Source organism: Pagrus major, chromosome 15 (genome assembly GCF_040436345.1).
Source record: "Pagrus major chromosome 15, Pma_NU_1.0".
Taxonomy (NCBI): Eukaryota; Metazoa; Chordata; class Actinopteri; order Spariformes; family Sparidae; genus Pagrus; species Pagrus major.
The window spans coordinates 28,273,731-28,291,441 of NC_133229.1; the positions used below are offsets into that span (position 1 = coordinate 28,273,731).

Consider the following 17,711-nt stretch of genomic DNA (forward strand, 5'->3'; position numbering starts at 1 on the left):
GCTGAGTTTAGTTTCGCTTTGCTGAGTGAGCTCATCGTGTCGCGGCTTCTTCTTCTTCTCTCCATCTGAAGGTTCGTACGAGACATTTTTTTAATAACTGTGACTCTTGAATGACTTGACACGACTTGTTGTTCTCGTCAGCGGCGTTTAGCTCCGCTGGAAACAAAAGAAAAAGCCAAAGAAACGAGCAGAAATGGGGCTGACTCACAGGTTTGGTGAGGTGATGCGTTCATCCTGCGCCTCCCTGGGACCTTTTAATGTCTTAAATGTAGTCCACGTGTTCAGACCTTCACATTTGAGTATTGTTTAAAGTCTTATTTTACTTCTAAACTTTGTTTTTATTCCAAAAAATATGATGTTATTATAATACAGACATGCACCCCCACCCATGGAGAAAGTATTGCAAAATAGCGGGAATGACAGGAGACAGTTACAGGAAGTTACATCATATCTTTATCTATTATTAAGTGATTTATTTTTTTAAAAATGTTTTATTAAACTTGACAAGGGGGGGACAAACATCCAACATCTAAACTGTTCCCACATTTAACATACAAACCTCAACAATGGTTTACTTTTCATTTGTTATGTTAATATTTATTTATTTATTTTTTATAAGAAATAATATTTTAAATAAACTAGCGTGTGGTTCTGTGACCTTGATATTTTAACTAGCAATGAGAAAATGAACTGCTCTGCTAGTAGAACAGGTTTTAAGTAACAGAGCATATATAATGTTATCTCTGTTTGTCAGTAAACATTGAGGTAATGAGGGCGGCATATGACCAGGATGTATTATATATCTTATTAACCTATTACCTTATTAATAATAATAATAATATAATACATGTATTTATAGAGCACCTTTAAAAACAGAGTTTACATATTTAGTTTTATTATGATTTTGTTGATTTATCTGTACATTTATAAACCCCCATGCAGATGAGAGTCAAAGTAAATGTGCGTTCCTGCTCGCTGCGATACGAATCACGAAACAAACAAAAAACAAAGAAGAAGAAATGTAGGAGGGACGGAGACAGTGTGTCCTTCAGTGTTTATCCATATACGTTTCTGAAGCTGTCCGACATGTACATCCACATTCCTCAGAAGCCGTACATTTAAGATACGTACGGATACGTTTGTGTGGCTGTTGTCGGTCTTATAACTGCTACAAAAACACTGTAAGAAGTTTACAGAAGCTCAGAAAAAGAAGAAAACAATTAAACACAAATGATGTAAAGGATGAATGTTTATGTGAGTTTTCAGTTGACGTGCTGATCAGTGATTGGACTGATTCTTTCAGATGGAGGCAGAAAGTCTCCAGCAGCTGATGTTGATGTGAAACCTGCAGCCACAGTGAAGGTAACATGATTAATTTTGGATTATTAGACTAACTTGGCACTGCGTGCTCTGACTGGATACAGTAGAGTGGGAAAAAAAGAGGAACATTTCAAATGTGGAGGAGCTTTTAAAGGCAGTAAAGAGAAGTGGAAAGAGGATTGTGAATGTCTTTATTTAGATGTGACACTGCAGCTCAACAACAGCTGAGGAGGAGAAGTATTTACAGACGTCTTTTATCAACTTTAATTAACAAACTTTCTACCCGATGGGGATTTCCTTCACCACAAGTAACGCTCTCTCTGCAGGTGTTTGTGTGCAGGTGTGGCCTCAGCTATGAATCAGTGTGAGCTGACAGGGGAGGGAGTCCCTCCCTCTAAAACCACTCTGTGTGGGGAACGTGACAGCTGGACCAAAGCTCAGAGGTGAGATCAACTGTTGATGACTCTTCTTCAATATATAAGTCGCAGTCTAATCACTCCATGATTATTTACACTGTGTGTGTTGTGTTGAAGCCCAGAACAGCAGCACCCACCTGACTCTCCTGCATCTGGATCTGAATACAGCTGTGTGACCACGATGAGTGATGGGTCGATGGAGCCTCCTCTAGCTTTTAGTAAATCTGACGCTGGAAGGTAAAAAATTAAAACTGACTTTGTGACACAAAGGCTCAATCCAATTTCCAAGTTTCACCCCTACCCCCTCGTTTTTGCCCCTCAGAAGAGAGTTACAAGTGTTACTGGTTTAAATCTCCCCCTATGAAATGAGGCAACCCTTCAAGACCCTCATATGTCATCAGTTGTCGTCTGTTGTGTTCATGTAAACCGACACGACCGGACATTTCTGATCTGCCGTCTTCAGCTGTGGTGATTTCTCTTGCGTTACTGTGGCGATCCTGGTGTTATCATACTGTTATCAGCCATTTGTCTGATGGAGATAGAAACACACGGACACTCTGAATTTATTCATAACTGAACTGAATTACCAAACTTCAGTCAGCTACGCAGTAAGGATTTCCTTCATCACAAGTTTGTGTATTACTCAGATTGTACTCTTACTGGTGAAAGGTACATTATCTGTACTGGATACTTGTTTAATCCAAGTACTCGCTCAACCCTAACGTTTAGTATCAGCATAAGTTTGATTATCTCCAGTCAGATCTCTTTGTGTTTATCATGTGACTAATAGTAATCATGAGAAATAATGTGTGAGCTCTCTCTGCAGGTGTTTGTGTGCAGGTGTGGCCTCAGCTATGAATCAGTGTGAGCTGACAGAGGAGGGAGTCCCTCCCTCTAAAACCACTCTGTGTGGGGAACATGACAGCTGGACCAAAGCTCAGAGGTGAGATCAACTGTTGATGACTCTTCTTCAATATATAAGTCACAGTCTAATCACTCCATGATTATTTACACTGTGTGTGTTGTGTTGAAGCCCAGAACAGCAGCACCCACCTGACTCTCCTGCGTCTGGATCTGAATACAGCTGTGTGACCACGATGAGTGATGCGTCGATGGAGCCTCCTCTAGCTTTTAGTAAATCTGACGCTGGAAGGTATAAAGTTAAAACTGACAATGAAACTAAGGCTCAATCCCTTATCCAAATGTTACCCCTACCCCTCAAAACAGAGTTAGTGGTAGTGGTTGAAATCTCCACCTATGAAATGGGACAACCCTGGGATCTGGGAGCTAGTGAACCTTGCATCCAAATATCCGTTCATGGACCTTTGTCTTGTGTTGTGGACGGACATGATGTGAGCTATTTCTTCATGATTCCTCCACAGAGTCGACAAGGAGGACTCAGAGGTTCCCAGTGTTCAGCATCAAACACACCTGGACTCCATACTTACGGTCTGTACACGAAAACTACTTTTACATCTGTACTGTCGACAATAATCTAAATGCTGCAATTTTTAGGACAGTGTCAGTCTGTCCAACATGAATCTGATGTTTGGTCTCATTCGTAATCTGATCCAGATGCTGGAGGAGAAAATTGTTACTTTTGTGAAGAGCGAGCTGAAGACGATCAAGACTGTTCTGAATACAGATTACCCAGAATGCTCAGAGAGTCAGAGGGAGGATGAAGAGGTGTTGGATGCTGAGGAGAAGGAGCAGAAGGGGAAGAGCAGAGAGGCATTTCTGAAGATCACACTGCACTTCCTGAAGATAATGAAGCAGGAGGAGCTGGCTGACTGTCTGCAGAGCAGTAAGACGATTTCTGTCATGATTCTGTAACGAAGCAAATAATGCTCACATGGTCGTTCTTCCAACTGCGGCGTGTTCACGTGGGAGCAACGTGGACGCCAAAAAAAGTTGTTTCGCATTTTATCACTCAGTGTTTAAACAACACGTTGACAGCTGTTTCCAGTATTTGAGTGACAAGGAAGCACAAAGAAAAAGATACGATGACTATACAATAAATGTCTTTGGTAAAAGTTTCTAACCATCAACTCAGTAATTATTTGTTCGCCATTTTTCAGCGTCGTATGACGTCAACACGTGTACCAAAATGTTCTCTTTCCAAGTTGTTGTCGTAAATTGTCCTAGTCGGAAAAATCTTTTTTGTACTCGTTCTTTGAGGAAGTTACCCGTTGAAGTATTTTCTTGTTCTTGTTCTTGTGTTCACTCAGGATATCCTGTTCCAGTTTGTTTCCAGCGAAAACTTAAATCCAGCCTGAAGGAGAAGTTCCAGTGTGTGTTCGAGGGAATCGCTAAAGCAGGAAACCCGACGCCTCTGAATAAGATCTACACAGAGCTCTACATCACGGAGGGAGGGACCGGACAGGTCAACAATAAAAACGAGGTCATACAGATTGAAACCGCATCCAGGAAACCAGACAGAACAGAAACAACAATCAGACATGAAGACATCTTTAAAGCCTCACCTGGAAGAGGTCGACAAATCAGAACAGTGATGACGAAAGGAGTGGCCGGCATCGGGAAAACAGTCTTGGCGCAGAAGTTCACTCTGGACTGGGCTGAAGACAAAACCAACCAGAACATACACTTCACATTTCCATTCACGTTCAGAGAGCTGAATGTGCTGAAAGAGAGACAGTTCAGCTTGGTGGATCTTGTTCATCACTTCTTTAGTGAAACCAAAGAAGCAGGAATGTGCAGGCTTGAAGACTTCCAGGTTGTGTTCATCTTTGATGGTCTGGACGAGTGTCGATTTCCTCTGGACTTCGACCGCAATCAGATCCTGACTGACGCTACAGAGTCCACCTCAGTGGATGTGCTGCTGACAAACCTCATCAGCGGGAAACTGCTTCCCTCTGCTCGCCTCTGGATAACCACACGACCTGCAGCGGCCAATCAGATCCCTCCTGAGTGGGTCGACATCGTGACGGAAGTCAGAGGCTTCACTGACCAACAGAAGGAGGCGTACTTTGTGAAGAGATTCAGGGACAAGAAGCAGGCCAGCAGAATCATCTCCCACATCAAGGCATCACGAAGCCTCCACATCATGTGCTACATCCCGGTCTTCTGCTGGATCACTGCTACAGTTCTGGAGGATGTGTTGAAGACCGGAGAGGGAGGAGAACTGCCCAAGACCCTGACTGAGATGTACATCCACTTCCTGGTGGTTCAGGCCAAACGGAAGAATGTGAAGTTTGATGGAGGAGCTGTGACGGATCCACACTGGAAACCAGACAACAGGGAGACGATTGGGTCTCTGGGAAAACTGGCTTTTGAGCAGCTGCAGAAAGGAAACCTGATCTTCTATGAATCAGACCTGACAGAGTGTGACATCGATATCAAAGCAGCCTCAGTGTACTCAGGAGTGTTCACACAGATCTTTATAGAGGAGAGTGGACTGTACCAGGACAAGGTGTTCTGCTTCGTTCATCTGAGCGTTCAGGAGTTTCTGGCTGCTCTTCATGTCCATCGGGCATTCGTCAAATCTGGAGTCAATCTGCTGTCAGAAGAAGCAACATCCTCCCAAAAAGACAACTCTGCAGAGCCACACTTCTATCAGAGAGCTGTGGACGAGGCCTTACAGAGTCCAAATGGACACCTGGACTTGTTCCTCCGCTTCCTCCTGGGTCTGTCACTGGAGACCAATCAGAAACTCCTTCGAGGCCTGCTGACACAGACAAGTGGTAGTTCACAGACCATCGAGGAAACTGTCCGGTACATCAAGAAGAGGATCAGTGAGAAAATGTCTCCGGAGAAAAGCATCAATCTGTTCCACTGTCTGAATGAACTGAATGATCGCTCTCTAGTGGAGGAGATCCAACAGTACCTGAGATCAGGAAGTCTCTCCGCAGAGGAACTGTCTCCTGCTCAGTGGTCGGCTCTGGTCTTCATCTTACTGTCCTCAGAAAAAGATCTGGACGTGTTTGACCTGAAGAAATACTCTGATTCAGAGGAGGCTCTTCTGAAGCTGCTGCCAGTGGTCGAAGCCTCCAACAAAGCTCTGTAAGTAGAGAGATCGTTGGATTTATTTGTCTAATTTTAAATAATCTGCTAGTTTTCAGCTACTTTGTTCTTCCTTCTCTTCAGACTGAGTGGCTGTAACCTCTCAGAGAGAAGTTGTGAAGCTCTGTCCTCAGTTCTCAGCTCCCAGTCCTCTTGTCTGAGAGAGCTGGACCTGAGTAACAACAACCTGCAGGATTCAGGAGTGAAGCTGCTGTGTGCTGGCCTCAAAAGTCCACACTGTACGCTGGAAACTCTCAGGTCAGGGTTCATCGAGACTGATTAGCACAGTAACCTTTCCGCCCTCCCAGTACTCAGATTATGTGACTTGTGTGTTGTTTTGTGTGTTTGCAGGCTGTCAGGCTGTCTGATCACAGAAGAAGGCTGCGCTTTTCTTGCCTCATCTCTGAGTGCAAACCCCTCCCATCTGAGAGAGCTGGACCTGAGCTACAATCATCTCGGAGACTCAGGAGTGGAGCTGCTTTCTGCAGGACTGAAGGATCCAAAATGGAGCCTGGACACCCTCAGGTATGAAGAGGCCTCCTGCAGCCAGAGATAATCAGTCTCCATCTCTGCAGTTTTATCTTATATTCACGAGAGTTTGACCGACACTGACGTCTGAAATCTCAAGGAGACTGAAAACCGATATTTGGTACAGGGGGGAAACTCTGATAGCATCTGAAATGTTGAGTTTATTTTCTTTTTCAGAGATCCTTTATTGATTTTTTTGGGAAGACGGTTTACTCAGGACAGACCAAACCTTGCAGGAAATTGAATTTCTCTGTTTTGTTGTTTAATGTTGAATCCCTGAAGGGTGGGTTTTATTTGTTAAAATCTGGAATCTTACTTTTTGGGGACTTTTTCTAACCCCAACATGCAAAAGCGACCAGGACAAAGTCAAGCTGCTGTTGTAACATACCGCTTTTTTGTTTTTTCGAAGAATGTGGAAATGTAAATGAGTTTTTAGGGCAGAAAACCCTGCTGATCTTTACAAATCCAGATGCGATAGTCTACGTTTGTAGAGAATGACAAACTTCTGTGTATGAGAACGATGTCATTTCCACGTTTTCATGCTGAAAGAGGATGTGCTTGTTCCTTCAGGGTGGAGCCTGGTGGAGTTCAATGGTTGAAACCAGGGCTGAAGAAGTGTAAGTGTCTTTTTTAGTCACATACTTTTAACTCCTTCAAATTTCTGATGTCATCATCAAACTGTCAATAAATGAACAGATGATTGATCAATAACTGCAGCCGTGTTGTTTCTTGTTCCCTCCGTCAGATTTCTGCGAACTCACGCTCGACACAAACACGCTGAACAAAAAGATAAAACTGTCCGACAACAACAAGACGATGTCCCATGTGGAGGAGGATCAGTCGTATCCGGATCATCCAGACAGATTTGACCACTGGCCTCAGCTGCTGTGCAGTAATGGTCTGACTGGTCGCTGTTACTGGGAGGTGGAGTGGAGCGGCAGAATCCATATAGCAGTGACTTACAGAGGAATCAGCAGGAACGGAAATGGACACGAGTGCTTGTTTGGGAGGAACGACCAGTCGTGGAGTCTGGTCTGCTCCGATACCATCGGTTACTCCGTGTGGCACAACAACAAATCCACATACATCACCACCTCCGCCCCCTCCGCCGGCTCTGACAGAGTGGCGGTGTACGTGGACCATCCTGCCGGCACGCTGTCGTTCTACAGAGTCTCCTCTGATGACACACTGATCCACCTCCACACCTCCAACAACACGTTCACGGAACCTCTTTATCCTGGGTTCAGGTTCTGGTCGGACAGGCCCGGTTCCTCAGTGGCTCTGTGTTCTCTGTAGAAGACCATTGATCTCTCAGTGGTTGTAAGTGGAGCAGGTGAGGGGTACCTGAGCTGGTCAATGTATATTTTTATTTATGTTCATCTCCATTTATTAATCTGATTGTTGTGTCATTATTTAAAGTCACTCACTTTATGTTTCCGGTCTTGAGTATTCAGTTTTATATATTTATTACCTCCCAGTCTGTTACACTAGGTATTGTCGCTTCTGATTATTGTGGTCACGTTAGCGTCATTAGGAGAGGCCGTTTCTGACCGGTTCATTCCCGGATGGATCCCATCATGCACTTATGTATTCTCCTATTCAGCTGTGCAATTTTCAATGTGCAATGGTGAAAATTCAACTGTGATTTACTTATTTATTGTTTTTTTAATTTATGCTTATCTCCATTTCAGTATCCCTTTTGCTGTGTTTCCCACATCAAATGAAATGGAAAAAATTTACATGTGTATAAAAGAGATTCAGTGAAGATAAACAACTAAATAAACCTGCAGGTGCCCAAATCCTGCAAACAGTCTTGATTATCAGACATTTTCTGTGTGGGATATGTATCCTGGTACCTGGCAACCCAAACCAGAAAACCAGTCCTCAGAGGTTTTTCACTGTTTTGTACATTTTGTATTATTTATTTCACTGTGAGCTGTGAATATAATTTCACATCTTTGTATCCAATCTGTTAATCTGTGCTGTAGGGTTAGATGGGGGTTGGCCATTTGCAGATATCCCAGAAAAAAACCTTTTCACAGCCTAATGTTGCTTTTCTGAGGCAAAACTCTTCTACAAATAGAGTTTCCTGCTGATGATCTGTTAAGTTGAAGTCTGCAGTGTTTCAAGAAAGTTGTTATAATGAATCGGTTTGCCATTCCTCACCTCTCTTAAGCCTTCACAAAAAGGTTGTTGTCACCCTGATTGTTCCTGACGTTAATGCCCCAGGCTGCGCTCAATCATTAATTAGGAGCCAGTCTCCACTCGCTGTTCAACAGGTGATCTGAATCGACTCCAATCGGAGGGAGTTTAACGTTCAGCTGCAATAAAAAGATAGCAAGTACCAAATAATTGGCTGGCACAGGTTTTCACCCAATAAATAGAGTTGTTTCTCATTCAGCCAGTACAGGAAGACATCTGGACATTACATTTTAAACAATGGGTCACATGACCTCTAAGCTATTTAAAAAAATGCAGATTTTTCATAAGAAATATTCACAAAAAATAGAAAAAGCACCAGAATCCAATAAAAAGAGTTAATCAGCCAGTTTACACAACTTAAACGTAAAATATTAAATGTCATTAACAATGAAATGTAATAATCAGATCAACCCAGTTTTCATAATTCTTAATCTCTCTTTATTGCATTAGAACATACATTTCTCATATATATCTATATATATATTTTATAAATGTGAATTTGTACACTACAATCTTTTATTGTAACATGTTAGAAAATACTCGTAACGCTCCAAAAACATAGCACTAAAAACAGTTACCAAACAATGATTATTACATTTCCTCGTTTTGTTTTGGCCACCAAGAACAGAATAACAAGATGGCGGAGATGAAACTGTCGATCAGGAGAGGAGGGGACCACAGTGGGACACAATCGATCGGAGCCGTTGCGGTTTTTTAGTGGCGGCCATTTTGTGACCAAACGGACGGGGGAAGAGGAGACGGGGGGTTCGATCACAACAGGTACAGAGAGGAGGGGAGGTATGAGGAGGCGATGGACAGTGTGGAGCATCAAACAAAGCCAGATGAGGAGGGCTGAGTTACTCGTAAATATATATAAATGACTGACAAACAGAAAGGTGAAGGGCCGGATCACACAGGACGGCGCTCACTGCTGCCTTTAAAAGTCGTTCTCAAGTGTGAGTGAAACATTAAGAGTCCTGCCTGGTTACTGTTGGACCATCTAGTCTCCAATTAATCTTAAAAAACTGAAACATTAACTATCAATACTTTGCGACTTGGCTTTACTCTGCAGCTCTCCGCTCACTGTTTTCACTTGCTGGGCTGAGGAACATAAAATCATAGGTCGTTGTTCTCAGCCGACAAACTCACACAAGCCGATTAAATGCTCCCAGTGTGTGGCTGACGTAGGAGGTTGAGTATTTAGCTAAATCTTTCCAGGAGTTGGTGATGTCTTTCAGGAAGAGACATCTGTGTTGCTGAATGTGACGGTTAAATAAGTGTTTCACTTCACACATCAACGACGACTGAAACAAACAAACAACCAGTATTTTATTTTTTTTTTGTGAGAGCGTGCAGCGTGCCATCCTGGTTGATCGGGCCCAAAGGCAACCATGTTCAGTAGTTCGTAAGTGACCCCTGGATGGTTGCACCAGCTGTTTGTAACTTCAGACTACTAAAAACAGTTTGGTTACTAAGTTTTGTCAGGTGTAACTGCTACATACTGTTAGCTAATTGAACTAGCTACCTGATAGCACTAGGGTTAACATTCATTATACAAATCGTTGTGCCAATAAAACTACAGTCCGCTATGTTAGCTCACGTATTAAAATCAAATGTTTTTAAAGTTAAGAAAACATCGTTTAACAGTAAAACTCAATTAATGCACTAAATGATTAATTTAGCCTCTTAAAATGGTATTTTTTTGTTATGTTAAAGCTCATAATGCACAATAAATTCCTGTTTTCAGAGCTAATTGCTTTTGATTGGTTTGACTGAGCTTCAGCTGTTTCGCAACAACCAAATTTCCACATTCCTACTCGCCGAGATGTTTCTAAAGTTATAATGGTGAAAGATTTACAAAGAGCTGGTGCAACTCAATCCAGATGTCCAGCAGAGGAATGGGATGTAGTTAAACAAACCAACAGCAGCAGTTAGAATGGAGGAAGAGTTACTGACAGCAGGGTGAGTAGCAGCTTTTTTCTTTTCTTTTTTTAAAAACAAGAGCGCAGCGACGTTTGGTTGTATCACAAAAGACACGGCAAGCAAGTGGAGATAGAGACCAGCCGGGGAACGGTAGTGACAGTCGAGCAGAGAGATAGCAGGAAATCGGGGCACAGTATAACCATCTAACACACACACACACACATACACACACACACACACACACAGCGAGGCTAAGCTTTAAAAACTAGCGTTACAGACACGACACTGCAAGGGAGGCTCAAGGAACGAGATACTGAATGTGGCTGGGCGGATGGGGGAGAAAGAGAAAGAGGGGATGTGAGGCATCAAGGAGAAAAAACAATCCTCTTTTTGTTTTGCAGATACGGGAGCAGGCAGTCGTCAAACGCTGCGTAACGTCACAGAATGATTGTCCTCTTGAACACACCTCCCCTCCCCTCCTCCAGTACACTATTATCACCCTCCTCCTCTCTCGTCCTCCACGTTTGTTAGTTTTAACTTTTCAGGGATTTCCTCTCACATGTCACATGCACACACACATACACACGCACACACAAAACCCTGTGACCATAAAGGACATTTATATACACGTGTACACACACACACTCGCTCACACACACACAACACGCACAGACACAACAGAGAGACACATTTTGACCCAATAATACGGCTGACTGGTTTGTTAGCAGGAAGCAGAGGATTGGATAGTGCACATGTTGATTATAGCAGAGCTCAGCTGATTGGCCGAGCGCACAGACACAGCAGGTCTGTTATTGATATGACAATCAGTGCTACAGTGGCACAATACAACTGCACTGGTACAAAAAATCAATATTAACTATTGCAACTTTTAAAAATGAGACTGTTTTTCCCCCCATAATGAGTCCAAGAGGTGTTTTCAGATTAACTTTGAGTCCAAAACAAAAGTTTTAGGGCTCAAACGAGAAATCAATTAGTCGTTTGACAGAAAATTTAATCATTTATCAATCAAAATTGCTAAAAACAAATCTGGAAAGTGAAGATTTGCTGCGTTTCTCTGTTTTGTATAATTGCAAATTAAATATTTTAGGGTTTTAAATTGTTAGTTGAGAAAAAAAATCACAATTTTCTGTCATTTTATAAACCAAATGACTTTAAAGAGAATAATCAAATCACATTAATCGATGAAGAAATCATCACTTGCGCCCTAATTAAAACAGAACATTTAAGCATATGCAATCTCGTCTCTTCCTCGTTTCAGGCGCACTGTCGAACAGAAGTTTGCAGTCAAAAGTACCAACATTTAAGACATGTCATGTTTCCCGTCCTCCCCCCTCCTCCCTTCTCTCCCCCTCTCCCTCAGTGAGCAGTATTGTGGAGTTATGATGTCAGGTTCCTAAGGCAGTATCACAGTACAGTCCATAGAGAAACAACAGCAGTACAGAATTACACTGGTCTGCCCAGAACCTTACATCCAGCTCAGGTGGGACACTGAAGGCGTCTGGATTTCATTATTTTCCTTTTCTTTTTTTTTTTTAAGCCTCTGGTTATTCGGTTTCATCTTTCCAAAGTGGTGTTTTGTTGCCAAGCAGCCGTTTCCTGTTGTTAAACGATTTACTGAACATTCAAATCAGGAAGCAACGAGGAGGGAGGGGGGGGTTCGGATGTAACTTAAAAAACATTAAAATCTCTCTGAAGTCTCGTCTCTTGTGGCGCCCTGGTAGCTCAGCGGGGCACATAAGGCACATGCCAAGTTCTCGCGACATCATTGGTTTGAAACCGGCTCAGGACCACTGTCGCACGTCTCTCCTCACCTCGCTTCTGTCACACTCCACTGTGGAAAACAGATTGTAAAGCCTGACGTATCAACCCAAAGATAGCAGAGCTGAAGACTTCGTATCACATCAGTCAGACAACACGGCTGCTTCAAGGTAGCAAGCTTGAGTAGCTAATTAGTTGGTTAGGTTGACATTTTAATTTTTTAAGCAAAAATGTTAAACATTTGTTGGTTCCAGCTAGTTAAATGTGAGGCTGTGCTGCTTTATATCACTGTAAACTGAATATCTTTGGGTTTTTGGGACTATTTGTTGGGAAAATGTGCAATATGAAGATTATATCACACTTATATCACAGATTTTCTTTGCTTTGCATCAGTCGTCAGATTTCTAACCTTTTATTTGACTTAAAAAACTTTTCCCGTCATGTTTAAATTGGACCTGCTGACGTCGTGTCTGCTGTTGGACCACAGTGGAGTGTGACGTGAACCAAAAACACGTTTATCTACAACAAACATCTACAGAGCTGCTACTGGACGTTGGGCGAAGTCTCCCGCTTCTTTTTTTTTTACAACTTCTCGAGGCCTCCAGTAAATTCAGTGGCACAACTCTCAGATATAGGGTTCTGGGCCAGAGCTGGGCCGGGAACCGCCCGGCAGGATGTGGGTTGGTTCTGGCACCGAGGTAGCCAATTTCTGATTGGTTAGTGAAAACCGGCCGGGGGACGGCGCAGACGGCTCTGTTTGTCCATTTTTCTTTATGTTGAGATGAAGGAGGTTCAACTATACACTATGAATATTAGACAGTTACCTATTACTAACAAGTGACAACGACTGGAGCCGCTGCAGCCTCCGGGAGTGCCAGAACCAGCCCAGATGTCTCTGGGTTTCGGTGATATTGTAGTGCGGTAGTGTGGTCTATAGTACAGTAGCATCAACACAATGGTCCAATAGACATATCAGATAGAAGATATCATACAGATGGTCCAATACAGTTATAGTACAACATCTATACATCAACTATACATTGTGCGTTTTTTTTTTCCTTTGTTATATTTTCAGGGGTGTCAGGGGTTAGACTTGGTCACCATTACATCACTGCTGTAAGACGGGGAGGGGGTTGAAATAGTTGATGGGCAGAGCCAGAGATAAACAGTGTCTGATCATTACGGTCTCCCAGCTCCACCAGTGTTAGTGCTGCAATCCTGCTACTTGGCAACTGGTGTGGAGGACGAACAGAGGATGTGAGCTGAGTGGCAGTAATAGAGTCATTGTGATAAAGTAGGTAATGTTTAATAATTTGGAGGTAGAGACCACATTTTGCCGAACACAGACGTCACGTGATAATATTATAAGTCCAGTGTAAACTGACATGTTGTAACTGAACAGGTGTGACATTTGACTGCGGCTCACAATCTGCTGAGCAGCTGTGAGTTCGGTTATATTGACGTTGTTAAAGCGATGACAGTTCAGCCACAGAGCATCTTTTAGTTGATCTCAACGAGCTGCGAATGTGTATTTATGCTTGTGACACACGCATACGGGGGGAAAACAACTCTAAACTGTATTATTAATGTGGCTGCTGAAGCACAGACACTTGACGTCAGCCTTGAAGTCATATCCAGGAGATAATGTCAGTAAATACGTGTAAAATACTGACTGTGCATGTCCCACAAACATCAGGTGGTCATTTCTAAAAGACAGTAACAGTAGTCCGTGTCATTTAGTGTCATTTCTCCATCCCAAAATGACACAGAATACCAACTAACACTTTTCAAGTTGTAGTTTTACTCCGAGGACAAAAAACAAATCTGACTTTAACAGGTCTGAAAAATGTTCAGATGGCTGAACCTTTGAAGCGGCCTCCAACAGACCTGATCACCTTGATATTTTGTCCTTTTTTAACCGTTATATTTGGCATTTTTTGCGTTGCGCTTGTGGTTTTGTTGTGTCAGAGCAATCTTGGAGTGAGATATAACACTGTCACTAGCTTTCTGCTCACATACTCTGTTAGGAAAAGCGGCAGCATGAAGCCGCCACAGTCCGACCCGAACAAACTGTCTATCCATGGCTCTGGTTTCCAAACGGGTTTCTGGGTAAAAGGGCGGGTTAAAGGTTCTGTTTCGGGGGTTAGGACACTGAGGACTCGAAGGGTTAAAGGGTTTCAGGGTAAAAGGACTAAAGGGGTTACAATACTAAGAGGTTTCAGGAGTCTGGATGATGAGTTGTTGAAGTTTGGAAATGACAGTCAAGGTTTACAGTGATGAGAGATTTACTGAGATACAGGAATTTGAGAGATTTATGGGTGAAGAGGACACGGTTAGTATGAGTCTTATGGGTCGGTAATGTTAGGATATGACTGTGGCCTCCGTAACTATAGCAGGGTCCTCTATGTCTGCTTTACTTTGAACCATCCGCAGCTCCAGCTGGGGCGGACTGGGCCTCCGACCAGGTCCTGCTAACTCTGAGAGAGAGAGAGAGACGGGGGAAAGGTCGGGGGTGGGCGGGTAGAAATGCAGAAATGGTTAAAGATAAGCATTTATTTTAAATCTAAAAGCCGGTTATCATCTTCAGAGCTGCATGACAGGCCAAACCTTTGCAACACATAGCTTGTAAAAGCAAGAGTAGCAGCAGATCAGACCCGCTGGACGTTTTTACAGGCTGCTGCTGTTTGTGCCACCTGAAGGCACAGATGATCGTTGCAACTGTAGTTTTTCTTTTATCTTAAATTCTGGAAAATGAGTACAGAGTTCAGAGATGTGTGAAGGTCATCACGTGTTTGTTCCTCCACTGTAAAATGTAAACACAAAACACTGAACGTCTGCAAGTTGGGCAGCTAGTAGTGTCGTTATCTAAAAATATAACCCTCATAGTGTTCACGGTTGTGACTGCAATCAAATTTACGGGACAAAAATAGATTTGAAGGAGGCTTCGTGAGGAGTACACAGGATGACAACTGTGCTTTTATTTGTTGGGTAATTTATTTTTATTTCCCCTGCTCATGGTGGCAGGTGGGGAAAGAAAAGTGTGATTTTAAAACAGGAAAGGCTCGTATAGAGACGTGAGGGGCTTCGTCAGATACTTAATATTACAGCATGCAGACAGCTTGCTTTTCTTACCGTGAGCGTACGAAATGGTCCTCTGGATAACATGGTGCATCACTGAAAAAGTCTTCTCACAGGCCGTCTGACAGAGAAAGAGCAGGAAGAGTGAAATTATTATGTTTTATGACCCGGCATATATGAGCTTCGCTGTAATGATGATATCAGAAAAATACAAAATCAAATTAAAATCTGTCGTCTCTCTCTGCTGTAATTTGAAATGTGAGTGCCTGACGCCTCCCTGGTGAGTCTAATCTAATCTTCTGTCACTAATGTGTGTAACATGATGGGTGTTTATGATTTATTAGCTCTCGTGTTTTGTGTTTGTAATTATTACTGTGACGGGGAGCGCTGGTGTTTTCGTACCTTTAGGTCATTGGGGTAGTGGTGTGTCCACGCTAGCAGCATAGCAGCAAACAAGTCTCCAGTTCCTACGAAGACGGCGTCCACTTTGGGAACTTCTATTCGAACTCTCTGTGTCGTCCTGCTGCCGTCGGGACGAACTGAACAGAGGAGCACACACACAACATGTCGAAGGGTTAATTTTGGTTGGTTAGTCTCATAAATACATACATACAGACGATGCATATGCACTCAAATTCATTCATATGTCAGGTACCATGGCGCTGACTGCCCAGCGACACCAGGAAGCGGTCTCCCAGTCTGGAGGGCAGATCAGAGGAGGTGATGACCACTGTGTCCGGGCCCATAGCATGGAGGAGGTCCATGACCTGCAGACAGTCAGTGAGTGAGATACTGAGGCATGTATTCAATCAGCAGGAAGCTTTATAAAGCAAGAAAAATCAAGAAATGTTAGATGACAAAGTGCAATTCAACAGTTTAATCTGTCACCAAAGAAATTATTCAAGAATGGAGAGAAAGATTAGATATTGAGTGATTTATTACCTCTACAGCGTCTTTCTCTGTGCTGATGTTTTTCCCCGTCAATAATCTAAAACACAAGGAAACAGAGGACCATTATGTCGACAGCACCAAAACAAAAACACTGCAACTAAAGTCATTAAACAGAAAACACGCAGAAAGTCTACAGACTTCATTTGAATCAAAGAAGATCGTCAGAGTCAAGGTCATTCTGCTGTGCAGAGCTCAGGAAAGTGAGTTGATAAAAACCCTTTATCGCAGGGAAGGAACAGTGACGCTGGGTTTCTCAGTGTATCTGTGTCCCGTGACTCTGCATCAGAAAGAAGATCGTAAGATGACTAATACTGTTGTCTTGCATCCTGAATCCAAACCCTTTACTTTAATTCTGCTTTTCTCCAATCTGAAGAAGTAGAGAGGTGAAGTAGAGAGTGTTGTTCTTCTGTGTGTCAGTGTTCGCTTCCTACGAGCCTGTCAGGGGGTATTTATTCAAACTTATTGAAGATGAACCACTACAAAAAGGCAAAAATCCAAAGTGGACGGAAAAACCCTTAAATCAGTGTCAGCAGGCGCACTGAAACACCACTAGGTGGAGCAACTTGACAGTGAAGCTGAAGCGATAACTGAGTGGAGACACGGTTATCTGTTAAACTGTGGCTTACTGTGTCTGTTCCTCATAACTGCAGCCATTTAGTCAAGACAGGCTAAATCTAAACATGAGAGCAGCCAACAAAAAATGTGGGAAACCTCTTTTCATCTGCCTGTTTCTCCATGTGGATCATTACAGTGTCATATAAACCAAACAGGAGATACTGCGATCTAAAAAACCTTGAAATCAACCTGTCTGCTTCGTCGAACACATGAAATCCTCACAACTTAATTCAGAATTTGAGTTCCCAGGGTTTTAACAGACACCAAGTGTATCTACGCAGCCAGTATTTTTCCATTTGGTGCAACTTAGCAGCCGAACGAAACAAACCGTGTAAATGAGATTACAAACTGTATGATATATATACCGACACAGTAATTCAAAGTCTTTAGATCTGCGTAAATCAAGGTTTAAAAGGGTGAAACAAGGCAGATAGGAGGGGAGCTCGGGCACACTTTCAGTTAATTCGTTCCCAAAATTTCTGGAACCACAAAATGAGGGTGTTAGATAACAGCATGAGTGGCATTACATAAAGATTCAGAGATCAGTAAATGCGTCGCTACTCACACAGTTAGAAACTCAGAGGTGTAGCTGACAGAAATGAAGTTAGATTATTTACACTTAGTTGTATCGGTACAAATCTTTAAATATGAGAAAGAAACTTGTTACTCACTCAGCCTCAAACTGGTTGGGAGTTATAATGTCAGCAACAGGAACCACCTTGTTCTTATAGACCGGGTAAAGGTTCTGAGGAACGTACTGTGGAGCGGGAACACAAACAGTTCAGTAAAGGAAGAAACTACACACATTAATGAGCAGGCTCAGTCGATTTAATGCTTCTCTCTGATGTGTGTTTTCATGGTTTCGAATTATAAATGATT

At 42.7% G+C, this 17,711-nt stretch overlaps 2 protein-coding genes across 2 annotated transcripts in view; one reads left to right on the top strand and one right to left on the bottom strand.

The window, feature by feature from the left end:
• Positions 1–8,107, top strand: LOC141008954 (NACHT, LRR and PYD domains-containing protein 3-like). The gene is made up of 13 exons (XM_073481331.1): positions 1–71; positions 1,304–1,362; positions 1,647–1,763; positions 1,854–1,973; positions 2,563–2,679; positions 2,770–2,889; positions 3,119–3,185; positions 3,312–3,540; positions 3,965–5,756; positions 5,841–6,014; positions 6,108–6,281; positions 6,855–6,901; positions 7,030–8,107. Exons 3-13 carry the CDS (start codon positions 1,675–1,677, stop codon positions 7,578–7,580), a joined length of 3,480 nt encoding a protein of 1,159 aa, XP_073337432.1. The 5' UTR covers positions 1–71; positions 1,304–1,362; positions 1,647–1,674; the 3' UTR covers positions 7,581–8,107.
• A 5,862-nt stretch (positions 8,108–13,969) lies between these two features.
• Positions 13,970–17,711, bottom strand: part of LOC141008955 (pyridoxal kinase-like) — a 20,779-nt gene continuing 17,037 nt past the window's right edge. The window contains exons 6-11 of the mRNA XM_073481332.1: positions 17,504–17,589; positions 16,209–16,254; positions 15,922–16,033; positions 15,669–15,805; positions 15,321–15,387; positions 13,970–14,665 (exon numbers count right to left, since the gene is read on the bottom strand). Coding sequence (XP_073337433.1) covers positions 14,550–14,665; positions 15,321–15,387; positions 15,669–15,805; positions 15,922–16,033; positions 16,209–16,254; positions 17,504–17,589 — 564 coding nt within the window. The 3' untranslated portion in view covers positions 13,970–14,549. The remainder of the gene's footprint in view (positions 14,666–15,320; positions 15,388–15,668; positions 15,806–15,921; positions 16,034–16,208; positions 16,255–17,503; positions 17,590–17,711) is intronic.